The 23,666-nt window shown below is 36.0% G+C and overlaps 1 protein-coding gene across 9 annotated transcripts in view; it reads right to left on the minus strand.

The window, feature by feature from the left end:
• Positions 1-834: 834 nt before the first annotated feature.
• Traf4 (TNF receptor associated factor 4) overlaps positions 835-23,666 on the minus strand; it is a 53,548-nt gene continuing 30,716 nt past the window's right edge. For 3 of the 9 annotated variants that reach the window (XM_069041414.1, XM_069041413.1, XM_069041412.1), the window contains exons 3-7: positions 3,667-3,771; positions 2,370-2,531; positions 2,000-2,317; positions 1,682-1,942; positions 835-1,628 (exon numbers count right to left, since the gene is read on the minus strand). In XM_069041414.1, coding sequence (XP_068897515.1) covers positions 1,275-1,628; positions 1,682-1,942; positions 2,000-2,317; positions 2,370-2,531; positions 3,667-3,771 — 1,200 coding nt within the window. In that variant the 3' untranslated portion in view covers positions 835-1,274. Of the gene's footprint in view, positions 1,629-1,681; positions 1,943-1,999; positions 2,318-2,369; positions 2,532-3,666; positions 3,772-5,119; positions 5,186-6,380; positions 6,420-6,885; positions 7,266-7,670; positions 7,967-14,356; positions 14,376-21,793; positions 21,826-23,666 lie in introns of those variants that run through there. The other 6 variants (XM_069041418.1, XM_069041417.1, XM_069041411.1 and 3 more) reach the window with 6 other exon arrangements.

The following is a 23,666-nucleotide window of genomic DNA, read 5'->3' on the forward strand; positions in this document are numbered from 1 at the left end:
GTGGTTACTTACATCCCGTCGTTAATAGTAACCAACGGTAGGTCAAAAAAGTTGTACCTACATCCACCAAATCAATGTCATAACAACGTACTTACCATGTAGAGAGTGGAAAAAACAGTTTTTCTTCAAACGTCCGTAAAATATGACACTGGTGTATTGATAATGCTAAAGTGTCACTTCATTGTCATGGCATTTAACGAGCTGACCAGCGTCCGTGAAGTTATTATCTCCGCTGAGGAGCGTCCGTGATGTTATTATCTCCGCTGAAGGCATCCGTGAAGTTGTTATCGCCGCTGATGAGCGGCTGTAAAGTAAACTAGCTAAATCATTTGAAATTCCTACCTGGTTTCTTAACATGTCTTAAATTATTTGTTATGAAGGTTTGAAGAAAAAATAGTATACAGGGTGATTTACGAGGAATAATGAGCCCGACGGAATAGAAAATGCAACCCGCAATTCATCAGGAGAAAAACCCGGACATTTACCGCTTCGATGTCCGGCTTTTTGTTGCAATGTATTGTGGGTTGCATTTTCTATTCCGTCGGGCTCATTATTCCTCGTAAATCATCCTGTATGTTATTCGGAGCAAAAATGGCTGGTTTGTCTGCCTCACTACGTTCGGCAACCAATCTACCAGCCGCAGCACATAAAACTTCATTTTTGCTCCTCATAACATAATATACCTACTATTTTCCCATCACATTTAGTTTTCAGTTTAAATCCACTGACGTTTTTATTTTTATTTTATAAAATTGAAAGAGCTCGCAATATCTCAACAGCGACAGTAATCAGTAATATAGGCACTTTTTTGGTGTGGTTGGGAATAAAACGGAATTTAAGTAAAAAGTTTTATTAAAATAGAAATAATCCATTATAGTATAAAACTAGGCTAAGATGACTACTTATTACGTACGAAGTACTTTGTCCTTAGAAATTATATTTACAAAAAACGTATAAACAGAACCTTTGGTCTTCTCCAGCTATCACAAAAAATCGAAACAATGCACAAACTAAAGAAATTTTGAATTTTACAATATTCCTGAGAAACCTAACTATAAAGAAATAATGAATATTTTTCTGTTACAAAAATATTCAATATTTTATGTACAAATTTATAGAAGATAGCAGCTTTAAAAATTAAGTAAATGAAAAAGACTTCTCAAGTTACCTAGTCAAATATACAGTCTTAAAAAAGCAAAAAATCGATTTATACAAAACTTTACACTATTTACAAGTTGAGATCAAGAGCCGAAGAGAATTATTTGCAAGCTGTTTCACACGGCGACAATTTTACTAGGATCCACCTTAACCCTAATGAACATAGTATCGTCTTTCATGAAGTGTCGTTTCTTCAACATCTCGTGCGAGACGAATTTCGGAAAGCCGAACCCCAGCGAGTCCGGTTCTTTACTGGGCCTCTGGAAATTCTTCCAGGTGGGATCCGGGATGAAACTTTCCACAATATTGCACGCTTTTTCGGGACAGGAGGATTGATCAAATAAGGTGAAAGAGACAGAATGGGCGAAGGGCCACCGCAGGAGGGCGTCGTATTCTCCGGGCAAAATCTTTATATAGACAGAAATATGAGAGTCTTCTCCGGCGCCGTTTCCGTTGGGAAAAAGCGAAGCCTGCGACAGAATTGGATTAACACCAAAACTCGAGGTAACGAGTTTTTTACTACCTGAAGTTTGTATCCGTACTGACTAGTGTAGAAGGGCGGCGACACCAGCTCCATGCCCTCTTTGTTCTTGGCCTCGTTCATCTTGTCTGAAAAGTCGCTGATCTTCCAAATTAGCGTCCCTGAATAGTTCAGGGATAATCTGGAAAGAGCGCTTTTGAGCGACGCGATCTGGTGCTGTTGCTTGGTGACGACCGTGCACACCAATGCGAGATGCTGCTGGCTGTTCTCCTCCAAGTGCTTCTCCATCAAATATCTCGGTCCCTGTCGATTATTCAAATGAAATTTTTTGCCCGAACGGGAGAAATTTGCGGAATTTACCTTGAACCTACAGCCGGCATCCTTGTACGTGCAGCTGAGAACAGAAACGGTACATTCTTCTTTCAGGTGTGTTTCTAGATCCTCCTTGGCGAGGACGTTGATGTCGCATCTGTTCGGACACGCCACCGGCACCCTCCCACATTTCAAGTGGTGAGCCGAAAGTGTGTCGGCGACGAATTCTTTCGAGCAAAATCTGCACGGAAGGAGGCGTTTCGAACACTCGCTCACTTTGTGTTGGCTCAAGTGTCTCCTGGGCACTTTGACGCCGCACTTGTTCTCGCAGTATAGGGGCTCGTAACCGCAGTTGCCCACGTGGTTCTAACGAGAAAAATCTGTAAAACACGGCCGGACAGTAACGGGTTATTATTACCTCGAATACGTGGCCGCTGAATTCTTTGTTGCAAAATTGACATCTCGCTCTCCTCTGGGGGCAAGTGGTCTTCAGGTGCTCCTCCATGATGACTCGGGGGATTTGGGCGCCGCACTTGCCGGTGCAAGGGATGGCGTCGTGTTTGCATGAGTTCAAGTGGGCCTAAAAAGTTAATGAAAATTTCCTGAATTAATCCGAAATTACTCCGGTTTATTAATAGCATCTTATCAAGGCGAAGGCGTTCACCAGGTTCATTGACATTTTTATACGTCTTTATAAATTGTGCAGAGTACGCAGAATTCAAACTATGAACAGAGAAGAAGCTGAATTTTTACACGTTATGGCTTCTGGGTAAATTACTAATGTGCAATGCGTCTCGATTTAAGTCTTACTTGAGTATTCTCCTCAATTCATACTTCCAAGCAACTGTCAAGAAGACTATTTCAAGAGAATAATTAACAGTCTCTACTTTCCACTATAACAGGCCCCATATAACAGTAGAAATATAGCAAAAATCCAAAAAAACCTGTTCGTTCATTATTTAAATTTTATTGTTGGTCGTCTGCTCATAATCATTCATGACATCAGTTTTCACAATTCATATAAACTGTCCATTCGTAAGTTATCTCCACTAGTAAAGATTGCTGACGTATAGGTACTATTGTAAAATTATTTCATTCTGTTCTGTTCGTTTAATGTTTATATTCTTTTTGTTATTACTTTTTTGTTGCCTTATTCTGTAAGAATGACAACATGTTAATGCTACATGTCTAGTTGATTAGAAATGTCCCACAAAGACCCTTGTAAGCCAAAACAAACAAACGGATATGTCTACAACTCCCTCCACTCTACACATGTTTAATGGAAACAGAGTTGAAAGACTTGTTACTTACTCCTTTTTAAAAGCTTGTATCAATTATCCTTAACCATATTGGTACTATTGTTTCAAGTAAGTTCAGTGTACATTGCCAGTACATCTCATAGTGCAATGAATTGTACAGACGACATTTTAAATCTGCCGAATTTTTAAGTGAGCACTTTCTATTCTGCTATTTTGCCCACAAGATGCTAATTTGAATTAAAATTTTTGAAGACAGGTATTTACAGGTCGACACCTTACTAGAGGAATAATTTATCCTACACTGTTTTAGTCTAGGTCACATTTACTACAGCAGTCTGCGTTTATTACAGGTTTGAGACGTCTTGTCCTCTGCTCCGCCTTTTGCACCTTTGCTGATGTTGGCAATTACCTCTTTATGACGAAAGCCAACTTTCTTTTAAATTGTTCTCTACATACCTTTAATTTCCTAAGCTCGTCCGACCATTTGCATCCTTCTTTGTGATGAATGCAATAAACGACGGAGCTCATAATAGCCTTCTCGGACTCCGGGTCAGGATATATCTACAACAATGATAAGCTTTTAGGAACAGAAATCGAATCAAGTTAATGGTCGAGTTAATATTTAGCATCGCTGATAATGAGCATAAAAGCTTTCGTCAGATAATTGCTTAAGTGTATAGATTAAGTAACGTTCATCAAAATCTTCTTAGTGATTTCTTGGGTGTCCAAATATTTATTTTGATGTCTGATTGTGGGATTTTCTCCGGAAATATTGACACTACGACTACAAAAATGACCTCATCTGGTATAGATAACGGTATCTTGGTCCGAAACAATTTCGCACGTCGATGACATCGCTTTCATTCATCGATCATGTTTATCACCGAATGTGACATCATCTCAAATACAACATGTCTTAATACGCACATTAAATGCACATTACTACCCACATTTCGGATTCAGTTGTGAGTGATTCGGAAATTGTCTTATTTAGTCATGCAACGTCTACACTAAACCTCATTCGACAGTTTGCATTCTGTAAAAAAGCGCTATAAATCTTCACGATTTGGTTGGTGAAACCCTCTCTTTAGGGGGTACACACAATACAAAGCTCTAACAGGCAATGTCTGATTCACCACGCTCCATGTACCACCCAAAATTCGCCACCCAGAGGACGTCAGTAGTCCAAATAAATTTTAAAGCGACACTAATTGACACGAGGACTGGCTCAGTAATTCTTCGAGCTAATTAAGAATGAGTTGTCCAACAATTCGCTCGAGACAATTTGAATAAAATTCGAACGGAGGCGGTTATAGATATATAAAAAGTGTAAAGTGACAAATGTTGAATGACCTGAATTAGCATTCGCATTGTTTGAAAAATTCGAAAAATTCTAAAAATTCAATTATCATTTTGATATACTGCTGGAAGTACATTTTAGCCAATTCACGCCCACAACCCTTCGTCGCTAATTTGTGGCTAAAAATTCAAGTAGGTGTACTTGCAAAATCCATATTTTGACTCGAGCCAGGCACACCTGTTCGGTGTTAAGTAGACCATTTTTCAACACAGATTTCGAGATTCGACACCCACACCGTAAAGAAATTTTATTGATGACACCACGAGGCTTGAATATTAATGGGGCTATTATGACCAACGTATTAATAAAAAAATATTAACTAAATTTACATCTCATAATTAGATTCTTTTAAATAAAGTAGATTAGTTACCACGACTTTCGCGCTGATCTAGAAACGTTCGATTTATAGTTCTGGTCTTAATTAAAGTGTACCCGTTTGATGTACAGAATTGCACCTGCTTACACCAAAGATCGACTGTTATTATAACTCATTTTGATACATAAATCATCAAGTTAAACAAACAGAAGTAAGTAATTGTTAAGTGTTACTTGTTCTGGTTCTCTGCTACCATTTCTACTCGCAGTTAAGGTAGTCCACATTTTGTGCACAAATTGTTTTGTTCCTCCACAAATATTTTATTCACGACGAGAAGAACTGAACAGAGTTCTCGGAAGGTACTAATTATTATAACTAATTTTGCTGAAGGAGACTTTGTGCTCAACACAAAGTAAAAACGCAACAATGAGGATGTATATTTATCAAATACATATAAAATAATAAGTTAACAGATAACAAGCTTTGCTTTGTAATAAATTTATTGAAGACGTAATAATAAAGACATTATTTTTCCTCATAATTATTCACGTAGTGATACAAAACGGGTCAATCAAAAAATTAAATTTATTATTAATTTACCTATTAAGAAAAATTGTGGAATTCCCTATTCATTTTTGCCTAGTTTACTTGTTTGGTCAAGAATGTGTCTATAAGACAATCTTACAAATGTGTGATCTGATAACAATAACTGATCAGTCAGTGTAACCCTATTAACTTGTGTTGTTATGAATGAGGTCTACAAAACATATCTGGTTAAGAAGTGTGACACAAATTCTCTTCACTTAAGTTCTTTAGAAATTCTTCTTCAATTCGACGACGTTGTCACCGTCTGTAGCAATTATTTATACCTGTATATTGATCGAAATGTGTAATATGTATTTTCCATTTCTTCATATCAACGAGCTAATGATCCTCGATTGATTTTTAAGAGAAAGAAAGAAATTTTGATTTTTTATACATGATTATACCCTCTAGAAATATTTAGGTTAAACAGATCCAGAACAGTAATTTTCATTGTGTGCAGTTGGTATGTGTCGCTAATTTAGCGCAGACTGTCAAATCAGAGACAAATTAAGTTTAAAATGGCAACATCATAAAAGAAAGTAGTTTATAAATATTGTTCTAAAATAGTGTTTTTTTTTTATTTATTAGGAACTGGAAGTGGAGTAAGTATAAAATCCAATCTAATTTGTAAATAACAAACAATGTAAATAATTGCTTTACATACATATCACTTTCAAAATTATTAGCGTTGACGATGGTGGTGATATTTCGTTTTTGTTTTTAAGAAAAATAAATTGCAAAAAATGTTACAAAAAGGTGAAAAATATAATTAAACGTTCACTAAATCAGAAATAATTTTAGTTGACCCCAGGATCTTCTTTGTTAAAGTTGAAATTAAAAAAATACGAAGAAACCAGTTACAATTTAGTAAACATTACGCTCCAGTAAATCCGTATTTCCACAATTTACCTTTTTAGGTGGTGTCATTAGCATTATTGAAGGCTTAGATCCAGCACCAGCTGTTTTCTCTTAGTCGAACCGAAATCTAGAAAAATGAAAACGGAAAGACATCGAGATCAAGTAAAAGTAGTGCAAAATAATCGTGTTCTTTTGACATAATTGCGGCGCGTTCTCGGTTAACGGATCTAAGAATAAGAGGTCGAGCTACCAACAGGTTGATTTGTAGCCTTCCTCATAAACAACATTCGCCGTTTATTTATCTGTAATAATCGTTCTGGTAGGCGTCACCGCATGTACGCTTCACAAGAGTCTGGGACGCGAGGCGCCTCTATTGCAATTATTCCAGACCATCAGTCCTAACGGCCCAATTACGCAATTAAGCGTCGACCCGAATCCAGAGAAATTCGAGCTATTGAAGAAAAACATTCTTGTACGATCATTGCGACATGCTCTCTTAATTCATTAAGTATAATGATATAATGTCCGGTTATGAAATAAAACAACAGGAACGCACCCACAAGAACAGACTGTCATAACTGTGCACGGTAGAATAGTTTAGCGGAAGTAACGTTCGTGAAGAACCAACACTCATCACTCGAAGATACGTCCGATAAAGAAAAACAAACAAACGTTTGATAAACCCGAATGAATCGATGCTTTTGATCACGTAGCGAACAACCCACAAAAAAAGTTGTACCCTTTCGGTGGGGTCGCACGGTTTCTTCACGGAATCGCGTCCACAAAGGAAACGTTTATCAAACAAAAGCCACATTTATTGACGTGCTGCAATATCAGACGTGCACGTTTGAATGTCATCACAAGAAACCACAACCATTGCAAAAATTATCACCACTAGAACAGGAAACTGTGGATGCATCTGTAAATTCCAAAGGCGGCATAAAAATTCAGGCACTACAGTTCCGTTTGTTGAGTAATGTTCGTGATTCAACTTGCAAACTTGCGACTATTTGTCTCCCCTATGAGGCAGAATGGGGAAAATTTGCTCGACTAGTTGAAGGCTATTGTTGCAATTACTAGGTAAAGGACGGTAAGTTGGTAAGGCAGCTGCAAGTTGAAACTTGTTCATTCTTGCAGAGATCCTGTTTGTCAATAACTGTAGGTACGGGAAATTTAGAGTTATTGTGTAGGGAAGTACGCAAAGTGTGTAATTGGGTTAACCGCCAGAAAAAAGCACCTACTGGATTGTAATTAATACTGGGTCCCCCTTTGACACAAGTCGTTCAGGGGCGAAAGGTGTTATTTGTCGGTACGATCAGTCCTCGCAAATGGGACACTTACTTGATTGACTTCGTTCATCGAATTGTTTTTCATATTGTTAATTTCGTTCTTATTGTAGGGCGGTGACAAGGAGGTGTTGCTCGGTGTCGGCGTAATAGTGGGACTCCCGGGGTTGCTTAACACACTTTCTTTGGAACTTTTATTGGGTGAGATCCTCGCCGGAAAGCTCAGAGTTTTTGTCCACTGGACTAAACTGCGGACCATTTTCGGAACACTTACTTACTATCACAAACTAACGCGACCGCACTATGCGCATCAACGAGCCGAACTGTTTTGAGTTCTGTTCTTCTCTTGTACTCAATCGGCCTTTCGATGGCCTTTCTCCCACTCTTTCGTGTTTGAAAAACAGCTGTTGCTTGTAATTGTGCACGGAGGTGGGAGTTCCTAACGTACTTTTCGAGATTTTAAGGGGCGAATGATGCTGATAAATGAGCGAGATGAATGTTAATTTGACCGTTGGCGACCGTTACGATTTCGATTTTATGCTCGACGACTAAAATGACCATTTTCGTACCGGATGTTAAGTTGCCCCTGACTATATTCTTTTTTTTATTGAGTGTTTTTTTAAATTTCACATCTAACCGGCTACGACTTAATTACGTTATACAACGTGTAACAGAAATAAGTACATTAATTTTAACTGGTAATAGAACTCGTCAAAAGGGACAACTTTTCTATCTACCATTTTGCCGAAAAACGATGTTTAATTCCAAAAAAAATTGGAGAGATTTTTCACTAAAATAGCCCTACGCCACTAAATACTGCAATGGCTAATTGAGATCAGCGCTAATATGAAAAAAACGTCCATTTTCATCCAGAAAACGTGTTTTAACGCAGAAATCGAAATTCAAAGAAATCTACCCGTATAGCAAAAAATCCACTTCGTAAGAATCTGGTTGTTTCACGTTTTTATGAACGGTTTTAGGAAAATCTTTCCTATTTTTTTAAGCCACTACGGACTACGCAACGTTGTTGCCAAAATGGCAGAGAGAAAAGTTGTTCCTTTTGATGAGTTCTATTACCAGTTAAAATTAATGTACTTATTTCAGAAACACCCTGTATGTAATGTGAAATTTAGAAAATCACAAGGTATAAATAAGATTTTTATGTGGCACATCCATCCTATGTCTATGATGCTTAACAATCTTAACACAAATTAAAACAAAACAAATTCAGATTTGTGTTTTTGAAATTTACATCCGTTGATCATACACGAGAAAAAGATTAAATGTAGTTCGCTAAATACATACTACAATATTATGAGTAAATATTAGAAAAGTTTTAAAATTAAATTTAATAGTTGAGCTACTTACTCGTATCTCGACATAATTCACATCTTAAAGTAAATTTTAAAATAAATACATTACAGAAATGTTAAATTAAATTGGTACTTGATTTTAGTTTAATTTAATACTTATTTTAGCCACATAATTATGTAATACGACATTATTCACACCTTCAAGTAAAATAGCAAAATAAATATATACACAATTAAGTTATTGCTATTAATATAACGAGAATATTATGCGATTTATAACATCGAGGACGTTTCGAGGTGACGAGGCGCTAGCCGAGTCAGCCTCATAGCAACGTCCGAGATGGTTTAAATTACTAATATTCCAGTCATATTCAAAGCTTTATCGTATCATTGTATCTAACGTATTATGAGCGCGTAACTTATGTATTATTATGAGTAACTAACGTATTATAAGTAACTAAGGAAGCTGAGTTATTCGAATATTAAGGACTTTATAATTATCAATAAACGTGTAACATAAAGTGATAATAATCGTTAATGATAGAACGATAAAATTTATTTATTTTGAGTGATGTTGGAAAAACCAAATCGTAACAAACGTAACAGAACATTCCTCACCTGTTAAAATAATATGTATGTATAATATATATGTATGTATAAATTTGTATTAAATTTAGTTTAATACTCGTATATGTATTTGTTTGAATTAATTTTTTAAGTCATGTAAAATATTTTAAAGACATCCTAAATCAACATTTAATTTTAACAACTTTCAACTTGTGGGTTGCTTTAATCTTTACGTTATATTCCAACCCACAAAACTTTAAAATGTTGACAATAACGTAAATATTTAATTTTTTCTGTCCAAAAAAGCGCACTCCGCCTTGATACAATTTTTATTGCATCGCTTGTGCTCATAAATTATGACGTTTTGTTGTAATTTTCAGCAAGATAAAAGTCGTGTGTGTGGTTTTGGTTAAGTTAATATTTCGCTCTGATTAAAACTATTTTTCATAAAACAACGCTTACATAAAGTACAATAACTTTAATGCACTGTTTCACTATAATAACGTTTTTTTATAGAATTTTATTGCATTAAGTTACCATAGAATACCGTCTTCTGATTGTGAGAGGAAAAAAAGTCAAAAAAGTAAGTAATCAATACATCGATGATACTATCAAATTCATGAAAAACTAGTACAGCAAAACGTCATAGTTTTGTCAACTTTTCAAAAATGTTGTAGTGTAACGTTTCTACGTGCTTTATGTTAAATGGTTATTAATGTCCAACATGTCAAATAGATAACCTAAATACGTTTGACGTTGGATTGAGCATTGCTAAATTCGAACTGTCATAATGACAGGCGTTTATACATACATATTTGACATTTTCATGTAGCCTAATTTACTCCAACCAAATTTTGCTGTACTAGTTTTTCATGAATTCGATAGTACCTATGAAATACAAAATATCAAAAATTCCGACCTTCATATCGCATGTTTTTTTTTCTATATGAGGTGAATTAGGCTCGGTTTATTCATCTTCAAGTAACTTTATTTGAACGGTAATTACCATGGATCTACCAATAGCAGATTCTAAATCATAGCAACTACTGGCCAGATAAATTTACTTGAAGGTGAATAAACCGGGCCTTAAACTAATTTGCAAAACAAGATTATTATTTACTTATACGTATTAATATGATGCATTTTTATTAATGGTTTACAAATTTGTTACTGCGAGTAATTTATACTTATTCGATTCACCTACGCTGTTTGTCCATCATTTGATTTCACTTTATTCTGAAATTTCTTGATACCACACTGAAGAAGATGTTTTCATTGAAAATTTTTAACGTATGTGAAGTGTGAAGGCACTTTATGTTGTCGAAAGACTTTAGAATGGTCTGAGTGATGTATGTAAAAAGAATTAATTGTTGACTCTCATTCTTATACACATTTTAGTTATTTGCAAACCTTTTATAAAAACAAATTGCAAAAAGACAGACCAACATTATTTTCTTTCTACTTTTTTCCATTTTGAAATTAATTTGCAGACACAAGTTTTTGAGAATCAATGTAACTACAAAGTGTGGAACTGTGGAATTGTGCGGTTCTATAGTTTTATTGTGTCGAACTATGTCGAGCCGTTGAAGCCATCAAATCAGATGTCAACAGTCGACGTCTTAGTTGTTTTGCTAGTGATTTTCTTCAGTTTTTTTTTTCTACATTCTAATTACTTTTCATCTTACAACAGTCGATTAAAAACTTGTCATTAATGGACTTACATAACCTTTGTTTTTCCACAATATTTTATAGACTATAGAGCGACAAAAATCGAAAAACATATACCTATTCCAATTCCACAGGACTCTTGATATATGTTCTTTTAGAGACACTTTTTATAAACACTCACTCAAAGACAAAGACGTGTCTGTAAAAGTTTTCCCTTCGATGCATCTTCATATTGAATAAATTCATAAATAAATATATATAATAAGTGTCATTTGTGGTTGATCAAAAACATCTTTCTAAACGAAGGTCAAATCTGTCAGGGTTTTTAGTTGCCACCTGTTATAAATTAATTACAAATTAATAGATATACTCGTACATAATAGTACATAATTGTATTAATTAATTCAATACTTACACAAAACAGCAATGTGGGATTCTGTCCAACGTAATTAGTCTTTGCTATTATTAGTCTTTCTCTATTATCAAGTTGATAAAAATTATTTATCCTTCACTCAACAGTTCGAATGCATAACCTTTATTTTAAATTTAGTTGAATTCAATCTAAAATATAATATGTTATCTTATTACATATTATTATTTGTAACTAGGCTTTACAAATACCTGTTACTTATCAAATTTAAACTGTATTATTTATTTTAACACGTGATATATTTCCTTTATATTTACATTAAAAAACAGTAAATATTTTATTTGTAACGATTCAACTTGAAGTGTTCTCGAAATATTTTTGTTTTATTTGGTTATTATGAAATTTTTTCTTGCCCCACTAATACTTCAACCAAAAAAAAATGTTTTTAATCTTCTGAGTAATCTAGAGCATTATCATTTTTAAAAGTAATAAGAAGGCAAATTTTCAAATGTTGACCTCCAAATCATTGTCTTCATTTTCAAGCAAAATAATTTTGATTTGATCTATCGCCAAAAATATTAAAATTTTCTATCGCTTTCATCACAAGTGAGTATCCTATTTGTAACACAGGTGTCGCAATTTGATGCTATCAAGGTATAATTTACAAAACAAAATGTGTCCTCCCATGAAGAAGTAGAAAAAAAATTAAACGAAACATTTGCGTGATGTGTACTTATTCATTATTGAAAAATTTCATCCCTCGCATGCAATTGCACATACATTTTGATTTGCTGTCCCCCTAAAGAACTATTCTTCCCATGAGTCATCAAAAGAACTCCCCCTAACAAATCGATAGTATTATAATATTGCGTAACGAGACAGTCCTCTGCATCTTAATGTGCAATCTGACAAAACAAGAATCGACGAGCTCCAAACGCGGATCTTAAGAAGCTACACGAAAAAGTTCGTTTTTTTTATGTAAAACAGCAATCCTACCCAGCGAACGTTATTTTTGACTTAATTAAAACCCGTTGAGACCTCTCAGGTAACTTCTGGTTCCTGTTAAAACCTGCCGATACTCAAGAAAGTGACCTTGCCTTTGGCTCTCATTGCTTTGAACGGATGATTAACCCACAGACCTAAAACCATTGTAAAAGTGTGATTATAGCGACCAATACCGAGCATTATTACAGGTAGGAAAATGATTCTTTGTTGGTCACAAAACAACCAGCCATAAATTAACATTTATTGCCCTTTGTTAAAAAAATCAAGACTTTTACAGCCTCAAGATGACAGGTAAAGCGGACGACAATACTTCCAAGTAAATTAAATCCAGTTAGAGAGCGATTACGTTATTTTTATAAATATTTATAACGGCACAATTGTTAACGTTTTTATGTGTTGTACTTGTACGAGACTGTGACTTTGACGGCGTGTGTGAATAGAAAATCTGGTGTCACTTTTGCGAACACAATATCCACGCAAAAGAATAACTGGAACTGGAGAAACTCTCACAGAGACCATTATGTGGAAGATGATGGATTTTATCGGCGCTTCTGGATTGATGCGACGAGACAAAGCCTGCAATGTTATAAGGAGAGAAAGGTCCTCTGACTGATAAAAGATGACGTTACACGTAAAGAATTCGTTTCGTCCACGGTGCCATTCTACATTCTTGCTGGTTTTGATCGCGATCAGGTCGATACCTGTTTGAATCTCGGTGCAACCTGTGTAGGATTCGCCCACGTAGAGGTGGCGGTGTCTTTTTTCTCTTCCACCGGTCACAACAGGAACAAGACGGTAATTCAGCCAAACGAGGAGGAACTCTCCGAACAGGGGCGACGCTCGCTTGAAAGGTGCCGCTCGCTTTTGTTTACAAAACAGATCGAAAAGGGACCGCTAAACACGAATTTCTGGCTTGTCATTACTGGAAGACACAATTTTGCCAATAATCAAAGGAATACGAGCCAAAAGTAAAGTCGTCTGTGACTGATTGTGTTGTAAAACGCGGGGGGCAAGGTCTGGTTCTGTTTGCTCAAAACACCGACAAACAAATCTAGGACCTCAGAGATTTCAAAAGAAAGTGGTCATGAAAGATGGATGAGTCACCAGTTGAAGCACATTTTCGTCACGTTGCTACCGACTTCAGTAACTAGGATCGGGTGGTGTTTTTGGCATTTGCATAATATGCAAACGCAAAAAATCTTGCCATTATGTATTCAGGCTAAAAAATATCTGAAGGTTAAATTCTAACGAAGATTCTAAATTTTAGTATGCAGACGAGGAGTTATTCAACAATAAATAGCACGCGTCACCCGACAATTTTTTGAACAATAGTTAGTCCAACCGTTTTCAAAGAAAATGAACATCAAGTGTCTTCATTGTTACATAAACTGGGTATTATTCATTGTTACATAAAATCGTATCAGAATGTTAAAAACTTTCCAAACAACAAAATTAAGCGTTTTGGTTTCATTGCATCACTAAATAGCGTATAAAAAATGAAATTTGCAACATCTTTTACGATATGTACAGTGAGATAAGTTGATTATAGTAATTGTGTTATAATTTATACCTCTTTACTCAACTATTCTGCGATTACCTAAATACTATCTTATCCAAACAATTGTCAGGTAATCGTCCCATTGATCTCATTTTTGTTGTTTCCATCATAACCAACGGTGGAGCACTTGCAATTTATTTTTATGACCTATTGTTGAACCATTGACTTTCTTATGAAGATGTCACCAGTACGCGATCGCGTGTTTTACGATTTCCTTATTATTTCAAACAGAAACGTAAGATTTAAATTATGATTCTCACCATTATGGCATTCCAGAGGAAAAAATCCCACAGTGCTTCACCTTGTTACTTACACTGATAAGTGTTCACCTTGTATAATAACACCGAGTAACTAACTGTAACATTACCATATAATGCATTCTTTTAGGAATTAATGGTACTAACGATTAAATTAAAAACATTGTTCAGTGAACAAAAATCCTGGTAGTTGGAGATTCATTGCAATGAATCATATTGCAAATAGATTATGACACAAATAAATATTTAGCGAACGTTAAAAAAAGGAGTGGTGTTTATTTATTTTTTATACGTGACAGCTGATCCGTCGGTTATTTTATTGCTAAAGAATTTGCTCGAGGCGTTAACAACACAAATTAATAATTTCAGACTAGAAATTTAACGGAAATTATTTTTTTGTCGAGTTTTAACGTTTGTATTTAAGCAGCATAATACTTAACGTAGTACATTATACTTACAATTTATGAATGAACTAGAAATATAAAGAAGATATGTAATTATAATTTACTACAACTAGAGTCGACTTAGTTAGTTATCGAGCGTGCCAAATGTATCCGTTAGAATGATCCATTAATGGTAAATCTATCCAAGGCTGTAGAAATTCGTTAAAATTCCAACTTGGCGAAACCGCAAGAAGATATCATTTTGCCGCCGACCCGCCACAAGAAAAAATTAGAAAAATAGCGGCGTTAGGTGTCCAGTTTCTTAAGGTACACTTCAAATAACAGGACGAGTCCAAGACCTTCTGAACATGTACACTACTTAAAAACGGCTATTCATTGTAAAATTTGTGCTAAGGTTACATCACGTTGCAGTGTTTCTTATAAGGGTTGCAAAGTAATTAATTTGTTACCTTGACATAATAGCATTGATTGTCGTTTGATTTCTTGACCACCACTGTTATTAAGTTTTTGCCAAATTCAAAGCAACAAACTAGTTAGCCAATTGGAACAACCTTGCATTGAATGTTCCAAATAGAAGTGATTCAAGGGGTAAATTAATTATCTATTTGTAATAGATTTTTTTAACTTGAGTACCTAACTAACGACCGTATTCACCAACGCCAGTTAAAGTTAACTGTAGGTTAAATTATACGAAAGCATTGTTCCAACAATAGGTATCTAAGTAACTAAGCATTTTAACCTACAGTTAACTTTCAATGGCGTTGGTGAATATGGGCCTAAATCTGGTAACTTTAGTAACTTTTTTGTTATTATTTAAGCTTTCATTATTATTAAACAAGAAAATTTGTTAGTGTTTAGTGTCACAGAATTAGCAATTAAATACGATGACTCACCCAACCCGGACCAGGAGGGAGGTATACGCGTAGTTTACCTGTCCCAGGTGAGTCGAGAAAAGAACTATGAGTTTAACACTCAGTCAGACCGGACATATCGAAATTTCAATAAATAAGTACCAGCGCGACAGTGAGTTTGAATAACATATCGAACTCAAATACCTTTGCTGATGAAAAAGCTTATTGGTGATAAAAGTATTGGTCCTTCAAGCCGGATTTGATATTGTAATCCATTAGGATTAATCAGACAAAAAAGATGGTGGCGTCCAGGACTTACGGGAAACGGCACACAGCAGCGACTCGACGCAGTCAATCATCAAGGAACCAATCAACTTCAAGAAGTCAAGCGCATCACACCACATTCAGGCAAGCGAGCTCCAATTTTCCTCAATTTTTCACTTCCCTACATGCGTTCGAGGCAATCCTCAGTTTGGGCTACGAGTCTGCATTTCATCTTAGGTTAATGTTAATGCATGTGTTTAAGTCAATTTCAATAATATCATCATGGTATTTACGCGTTGGCAAACCTACATATAGCCAATTCACATTTAATCAAGTTATTGTCTAAGCAAGAACGAATAGTAAGTTCACTAGATAGGATTAAAAATTGATTTGAGAAAAATGGCGATGCTGGTACTTCCGCAATACAATTAGGTACGCCTTCGCGATTTTGTTAATATCAAAGTGCAGATGTGCAAACTGAGTTAGAGCACGAGAAAAACACACAAATCTTCGAAGACTCGTATGTATACGATCTTTATGCAGCCCTCGAAGACGCTATTAACAAATTCTATCGCAGTAACAAACAGATCACAGACTACGGGTGATGTTAGCAATCGAGGCACATTTAATAGCTTACTTCAATTAGCACCTATTGACATAAAACCGTTCTCAGCACACTACACGGAATGGCTACTATTTTCGCGCTTTAATGCATGATGAAGCGCGTTACCAGAACCGAAATTTCGAAAAACTGCATTAATTACGGAACTATTTACGTGGAGATGCTCTCGAGGTCACACAACATTACCGATTTCTGCGGAAAATTACGAGACAGACAAGAAGTTTTCCCGTGCAAACCAACAAAGTCAATTTTCCTACTATTTCTGCAAAAAATTATATTCAATAGAATTGTCCAGGTTTTCTGACGCGAGACACAGGTGAATCGCATGAAATTATGCAAAAATTGCTTGGGCCTATCATATGAGGCCAAAGATTCCAAATCAGCGAGTTGCAAACTGTGTCAATAAAAACACAACACATTACTACATCCATATTTACCGATATCCGTAAACACGGAGCCACAACCGTCCCGTTAATTAATTAAAGTACTAACCATTCGGAAGTTCTATTATCAACCGTCATAGTCAATGTTACAGATAATTTTGCAGCTTGCAGTCAAATTTCATTTCAGAATCCTTCCTACATGGAAATTCTGCATTGTCTAGTCTCTACGAAAATAAGACAAAATATTCCTTCAATTTCAGTTTCCAAGAAAGACTTTCGCATTCCAAACAATATTCGTTTAGCCGATGAGGAATTTAATGTTTCGAGACCCATCGAGCTTTTGAGAGGCGCAGAAATATTTGGACAATACTATGCGTTGGCCGTTGGGCAGATCAAATCGGAAAGTACCGCCTCGATTTTTCAGAAAACGGTATTCGGGTGGATTATTGGAGGTCCAAGTAATATTTCAGAATTCAGACAACGACCGTCATAAAAACCTTCTGTGCAATATAAATGTAAATGTGTTATCGGTACTTTAAAAACAGGTAGACAAATTTTGGTTATTAGAGGGGTACAATGACAATAGCAAAATGCACTAAAGCCCAGATAATGCACGAAAACAATTTTGAAGACAATATGATCCGTGTAAAGGATGGAAGATTCCAAGTTAGACTTATCTTCAACGACAGATTCTCAAAACTAGGCACCTCTCTAAAAATCGCAGAGAAACGGTTTATGGCCCCAGAACGGAACTTCACAAAGATGCCCCACCAAAACTTTATTACTTATAGGCAATTCATGAACTGGGTAATATGACTTTGACGGGTACCATTCTTGACGATCTATCCAGATGTTTCCTATCGCATCACGCGGTATTCAAAACCGAGGGAAACGCCGACAAAAATTCTTCTCGACAACACGGCAGCAGATTCATTAGTTCCATTAAAACGCAAAACTACGGAATCCAAAACACTAGGGGCCAGTTTACAGAAGCGAAATTAAGTTAAACGTAATCAAATGCGAGATTAACTGAACACGTGATCATACTAAGCCAATCGAAGTTTCGCATTCATGAGTTAATCGCGCATTAAAATTTAATTCGAATTAAATATTTAATTCTCTTTCTATAAACTGGCCCTACGTCTATTATGGTTCACAAATCGTGATTGCTTTCGGTATTCAAGTTATCTTCCAGTAACAAAGAAAGTCACTAAAAGATCTAGGGCTAGTTTACAGAAGCGAAATTAAGTTAATCGTAATCAAATGGGAGATTAACTGAACACGTGATCAAAATGAACCAATCGAAATTTCGGATTCATGGGTTAATCGCGCATTAAAATTTAATTCGAATTAAATATTTAATTCTCTTTCTATAAACTGGCCCATATACTTTCAATTCCCTCTCAAATTTTCGATCCATTAGGGCTGTTAAGTCCAGTAACAGTGAAGGCAGAAATTTTGATGTAGGAATTGTGGTCATTAAAATTATGATGGGATGAAAGCGTTCCAACGGTATTGCACTCAACTTGGAATGAGTGGCTCCAAGAGTTGCACGTCATAAATCAATTAGAGATTCCTAGATACATTTGCAACTATCCATCGGTTACGACAGAAGTGCACGGCTTCAAGGATGCTTCCGAAAAAGCTTACGGAGGAGTTCTTTATGTTGGGACAACTTAACCTAACGCCAAAATACCTGTCAACATTTTGTGCGCAAAAAATAGGGTCGCACCACCAAGATTAGAATTATGTGAGACACTTCTCGTTAGTCAAATATACTCGTACAGTATTGTCATAAAGGCATTAAAAATTGACATTAGCAAAAACATTTTTGGACAGGCTCGCGAGATCTCATTAGCATGGATTTCTGTGAAATTTGTGTCAAATCGCGTGGTAGAGATTCAAGAATTAATTGACAACTGTAACTAGGGACATGTTCTGACCGCGGAGTAATCCAGCTGTTTAAGTTATGCCGCGTTCTAGCGTGGATACTTCGTTTTGAACATAAAGTTTTTTCAGTGCACTGAAACGATTTGTGTCAAGACGGGGTAAACTCAGATAATTACAACAAATACTTAAGTCAGCCAAGTTTCAGTCAAATGTAGTCAATACCTTAATGAATGACAACATTACATTTTGCTTTATCCCACCGTATGGGGGCCTCTGGGAATCCGCGGTCAAGACAGCCAAACATCATTTAAAACGTGTGGCTGGTAATGCGTTGTTTCCATTCGAAGAAATGCAGACATTATTAACCCAAATCGAGGCCTGTCTCAACTCGCGTCCTTTAGCACCCTTATCATCTGATCCGAATGACCCGAACCCGTTAACTCCCGGCCATTTTCTCACTGGAGCTCCCTTGAACGCGATCCCGAACCCGGGCACAATCTTCACCATTACCAACAGATAGTCCTGGTAGCAACGAGTCTCGCAGGTGCAGCAACACTTTTGGAGCGGTGGTCCAAGGAGTATCTAGGCCATTTACAACACCGAAGAAAATGGAAAAGGAGCACCTCAGATGTAACCATCAATGATCTTGTGATAATTCGCGAAGATAACACCCCTCCAGTGACCTGGCGAATCATGACTGGCAGTTACGAGTAAATTAGATATCATTAGAAAGATTTAACATTGGATAAATGCGTCCCACTAGCATTGACGTAAAAATCTGCTCTGATGCGTAGTCAGACCAGTAATGACATACACAGTTGAAACAAGGCCGGAGACAACAATGACCTAAAGAATAGAAGATAACAAAGAAGACCCTGAGAAGATAGTAGTAAAACCTGTAAGGTAGATGAATGTGTGGATAAGAGGAGTGGAAAGAGTGAAGCAACCATATAGAAAGAATGACAGAGAACAGAGTGTTAAAAAAGAGAGAAGTCACCTAACGAAAGAAGATCAACAGAAAGACCAAGAAAGAGGTGGTGCGACGACATCTAAATAAAAGATTAAGAATCGAAGAAGGAACAGACAACTTGCCTACTAATAAAAAGGAAGAAGAAGAAGATTTAATGAAATGTCAACTGCAAAATTTGTGGTGTACACTATAGTTTCTGATTGTCGTGTATTTGGATACGCCTGAATAGAATTGAACATTGTCAAATTATTATTTGGTTAGGAAGTTAGAAAAATAAGATATTTTTTGTTTACTCGCTCACTATTTTAAATAGCATCTTCAGGATTCATCTGGTTCGTTACTGCTGCTGCTGGGAGTCAGACCAGCCTTGAAGATGCCAATTGAAACGATGAGCGAAACATCAGCAACAAGACATTTGAGGTTGCTGGAATACCGAGAGCCAAACCCCACATTTCTTGTTTGCTTTTGAAGATTTTTGTAGTATTGCCAAATATGAATTTAGTATCACAAAAATAAAAATAAATTGTCGGTACAAGATATGAATGCAAAGACGAAATGTGTAATTTTATGGTTGAATGTTTCGAAAGAAGTTATCTTGTTCTAAGCAAAGAGACTCATCTTTATAGACCCTTTTATCAGATTTTATTTTATAGCAGAATAGAATAGACTGTAAATTATTTTTAGCCAAGAACAATCGCATATTATACGATCTAAATTTCCGGTTGTTAAGAGTAGCTTTTCGGCATGCATATTTCAAGTTTGTAGGTAACCACCAAATACCTCATTAAAGAAAACAATATGCAAATACGACAATTAAATTTGTCGGTAATAACCGTAAACAAATGAAAGATAAAATTCCACACCACACAAAGCGTTGCCAACATTAAAAAAGCGCTGTTTTTCTTTTTTTTTTTGGCTTTAGGCGGATGTGGGTAGACACCTTGTCGATGCATAAATCAAAGAATATTGTAATTACCAATGTAGACCTAATAAATATTGGTAATATTAACACACTAACAGAAGGCATATTTACATAAATGTGTCGCCCAGACATCGTGAGAAGTCATAAGAGGAAGGAGAAAATTAAAAGTAAGGTTAGTGACATCGCCAAACCAAGGCATTTCCGTGAAAGGTGAATGCAAAATTGCCTCGTATGCGCCATAATTGAATGATCAAACACCACCGTGACTGCCATAGATGGAATTTTTCGACCGACTGAATCAAATTTGTGTTAATTTCCATTAATTAAAAATTGATTTAATTTCGTTTCGAACGGGCAGTCGCTTTGTGAAAAATTCGATTGTGATGTTTTTATCAGGAACCTACCGATTGTGTGTAAATCGTCGAGGAGCTCACCTTTAACCCGCAGGCCTTGGCTAACCCAGAAACAAACAGAAACGGCAAACGCTAAAGATCGCTGCGAGGTATGTGCATGCTTGTTTTCAATATTATCAAGAATGCATCCATTCCAGAATTGCTATATTGCTAGACCAACGTCCTTGCGACTTGTATAGAACGGGTTCTCAACGTCTCCGAACGACCTCTCTCTGCCTATTCACGAGTACTCGATAATTGCGTTAGCACCGATGCAACTCTATAGACTTCGCTATCACTAATTTGCTGTACATATTTGTTCGCTAAAAAGGTGAACCCATCTTCATCTAGTTTAATATCCCCCAATTATCATGGTTCTGTATATCAAAGCGGTGAAAAAATGAAAGAGGGCGCTGACTGTCTACGTACATGTCAAGCTCAGACATTGATTATTATTTCAAGCCCTAAACAATTTTTTCGAGTGAAACATGTCTGCGCGAAGAAATAAAAATCCGATATGGATCAGAGTAACTTAAGCTCTTAAACAAACATCCCGACACACGAGTCCATTGAAAAAACCCAAAAGAATTCTTTTGTGGGAAATGATGAACGTTTGAATTGATGTGAGACAAAGATTAAGCCCTTTTCACGTTTTGAAGAGCATTTGAATATGAAAGAAGCGCAAAGCCCAATAATTGGTCGGAATTTGTGATCAAAACCGAATAATTTTTAAGTGACTTACGGGTCAAGTATGCCGAAGCATGAATCATGGTTGCACACCGGTGGTACCAACGACACAAAGGCACTAAAATTGACCGTAATAAAATATGTTTGTGCGTGGATAATGGTACAGTTTCTTTTCCACCTCGATTATCTAGACGTGCAGATATGTGAAGAAAAACCAATAAAGGGGGAGATACGTTATATAAATAATGCCCCGAGCCCCGGGGTGAACGATACCCAGAGGTGGTTACAGTTTTTTCGACGCGCACACCTTTGAAGGGTGCCCCTCGTGTAACGCGACACCACTTAAAATAACTGCTAATTTCGGTGGCAGGGTAAAGGAGGTTTCAAGTTATTTGTGAAGAGGGTTAAAACAGCTGTTGAAAATAAACCGGGTAAACACGGTTTCGGATGTTGAAGGTGATGAATGACGGCCGCTGAATAAACGGAGTGACGATTTCTCAGTAGCTTCATGAATGTGGAAGGATTTTTTTGGAGATGTCGGGGATTAGATTGATTTAACGAGTCTTGTTCGGTAACTGATTATTAAGTAGTTGTTGGGAGGGCGAGAGGTTAAGAAGAAATTAAATTACAAAGGAAGACGATCAATCTCAGATTAAATGGTAATTTAATCGACTCCTTTCGAACAATAGCATCGCCTGCAAATTATTGGTTTTTGCGGATTCTGCCCACTCTGCTTGAGATGTGTGTTAAACGGTGTTCCCGTTATGGTTTAGAAAATTGTAATCGTCCCCAGAACACTTTGCAACAATTGGGACTCAACTGAAAATTATTACGAGAGTTATTCTAAATTATCACAAATTTTGTAGTTCTGCAATTTTTGGTTTTTATGAAACAATGAGCAATAAGTTGTAATTACTGCTGAAGATCCTTTTACACAAATGTCTGACAGATAATTTTATTCCTCTATAATAAGTAGATGTGTAAAACAGCATTTTTTCAATTTGATATCGAAAAACACGTGCCATCTTTTCTTTTATTGCTATAGCAATACTTATTTGTTTCAACAAGTGATGAAATAAATGTTCCAAAATGAAACTAATATTTTGTGTGTTTTAATCCAGAACCACAAAATTATCTGGTCGAATTACACTGGACTGTTTTTTGTCGATACAATTTTCTCTTTTAACAAGACTAGCACTGTTGCTTTGTAAACAGATGACTCTCAAAAGTGACAGTTTTTCTTATCAAATTCCAAGACAACGAATTTTCGTTGAAAACAAAACATTTTCGGATAAACAAAAAGCTCTTATGTAAATATCAGATGTTCATTTAAATTTATTCTGAAAGTAGGCATTCAAGATTCGATTGTGAACGCACCACGGATTACAGATCGCGAATTAGCTGTTTAAATCTAATCCACCTTTTGCGTTGTTTATGTTTTTACTCTGCAGATTGACGAGTGATGCGTTCACAATCGACTCTTCAACTCCAACTTTGAGGATAAATTTAAATGAACACCCGATACAATCCACCATTTTAATTGTTTAAACAATATCTCATTTACATTTACAACTCTTGAAATTGAAATTACGAGTACATGTAAGTTAAATTAAATCTACAATGCACATGTTATTTTTAAAACAAACTTAAACACTTCCACCCTCTTATCTATTTTATAGCATACCAGAAAAAATGCATTGCCAAATATTAGAAAGAATGATGATTTTTTTTATGTTAAAGTACCTCAATTTTTGAACTCTCATTTTATTATGGTTATTTTGACTTTTTGAGTGTAAATTTCTTTAAAGTTATGATTTATGAAGAAACAATCTGATATATGTACTTCGTCCAGCGAGAGATTGGGAGATTTTAAAATTGTAGACTTGTAACCCAACACTACGAGTACAAAATGCACTAGAATACATTAA

The sequence above is a fragment of the Tenebrio molitor genome, chromosome 3, assembly GCF_963966145.1.
Source record: "Tenebrio molitor chromosome 3, icTenMoli1.1, whole genome shotgun sequence".
NCBI classification, from domain to species: domain Eukaryota; kingdom Metazoa; phylum Arthropoda; class Insecta; order Coleoptera; family Tenebrionidae; genus Tenebrio; species Tenebrio molitor.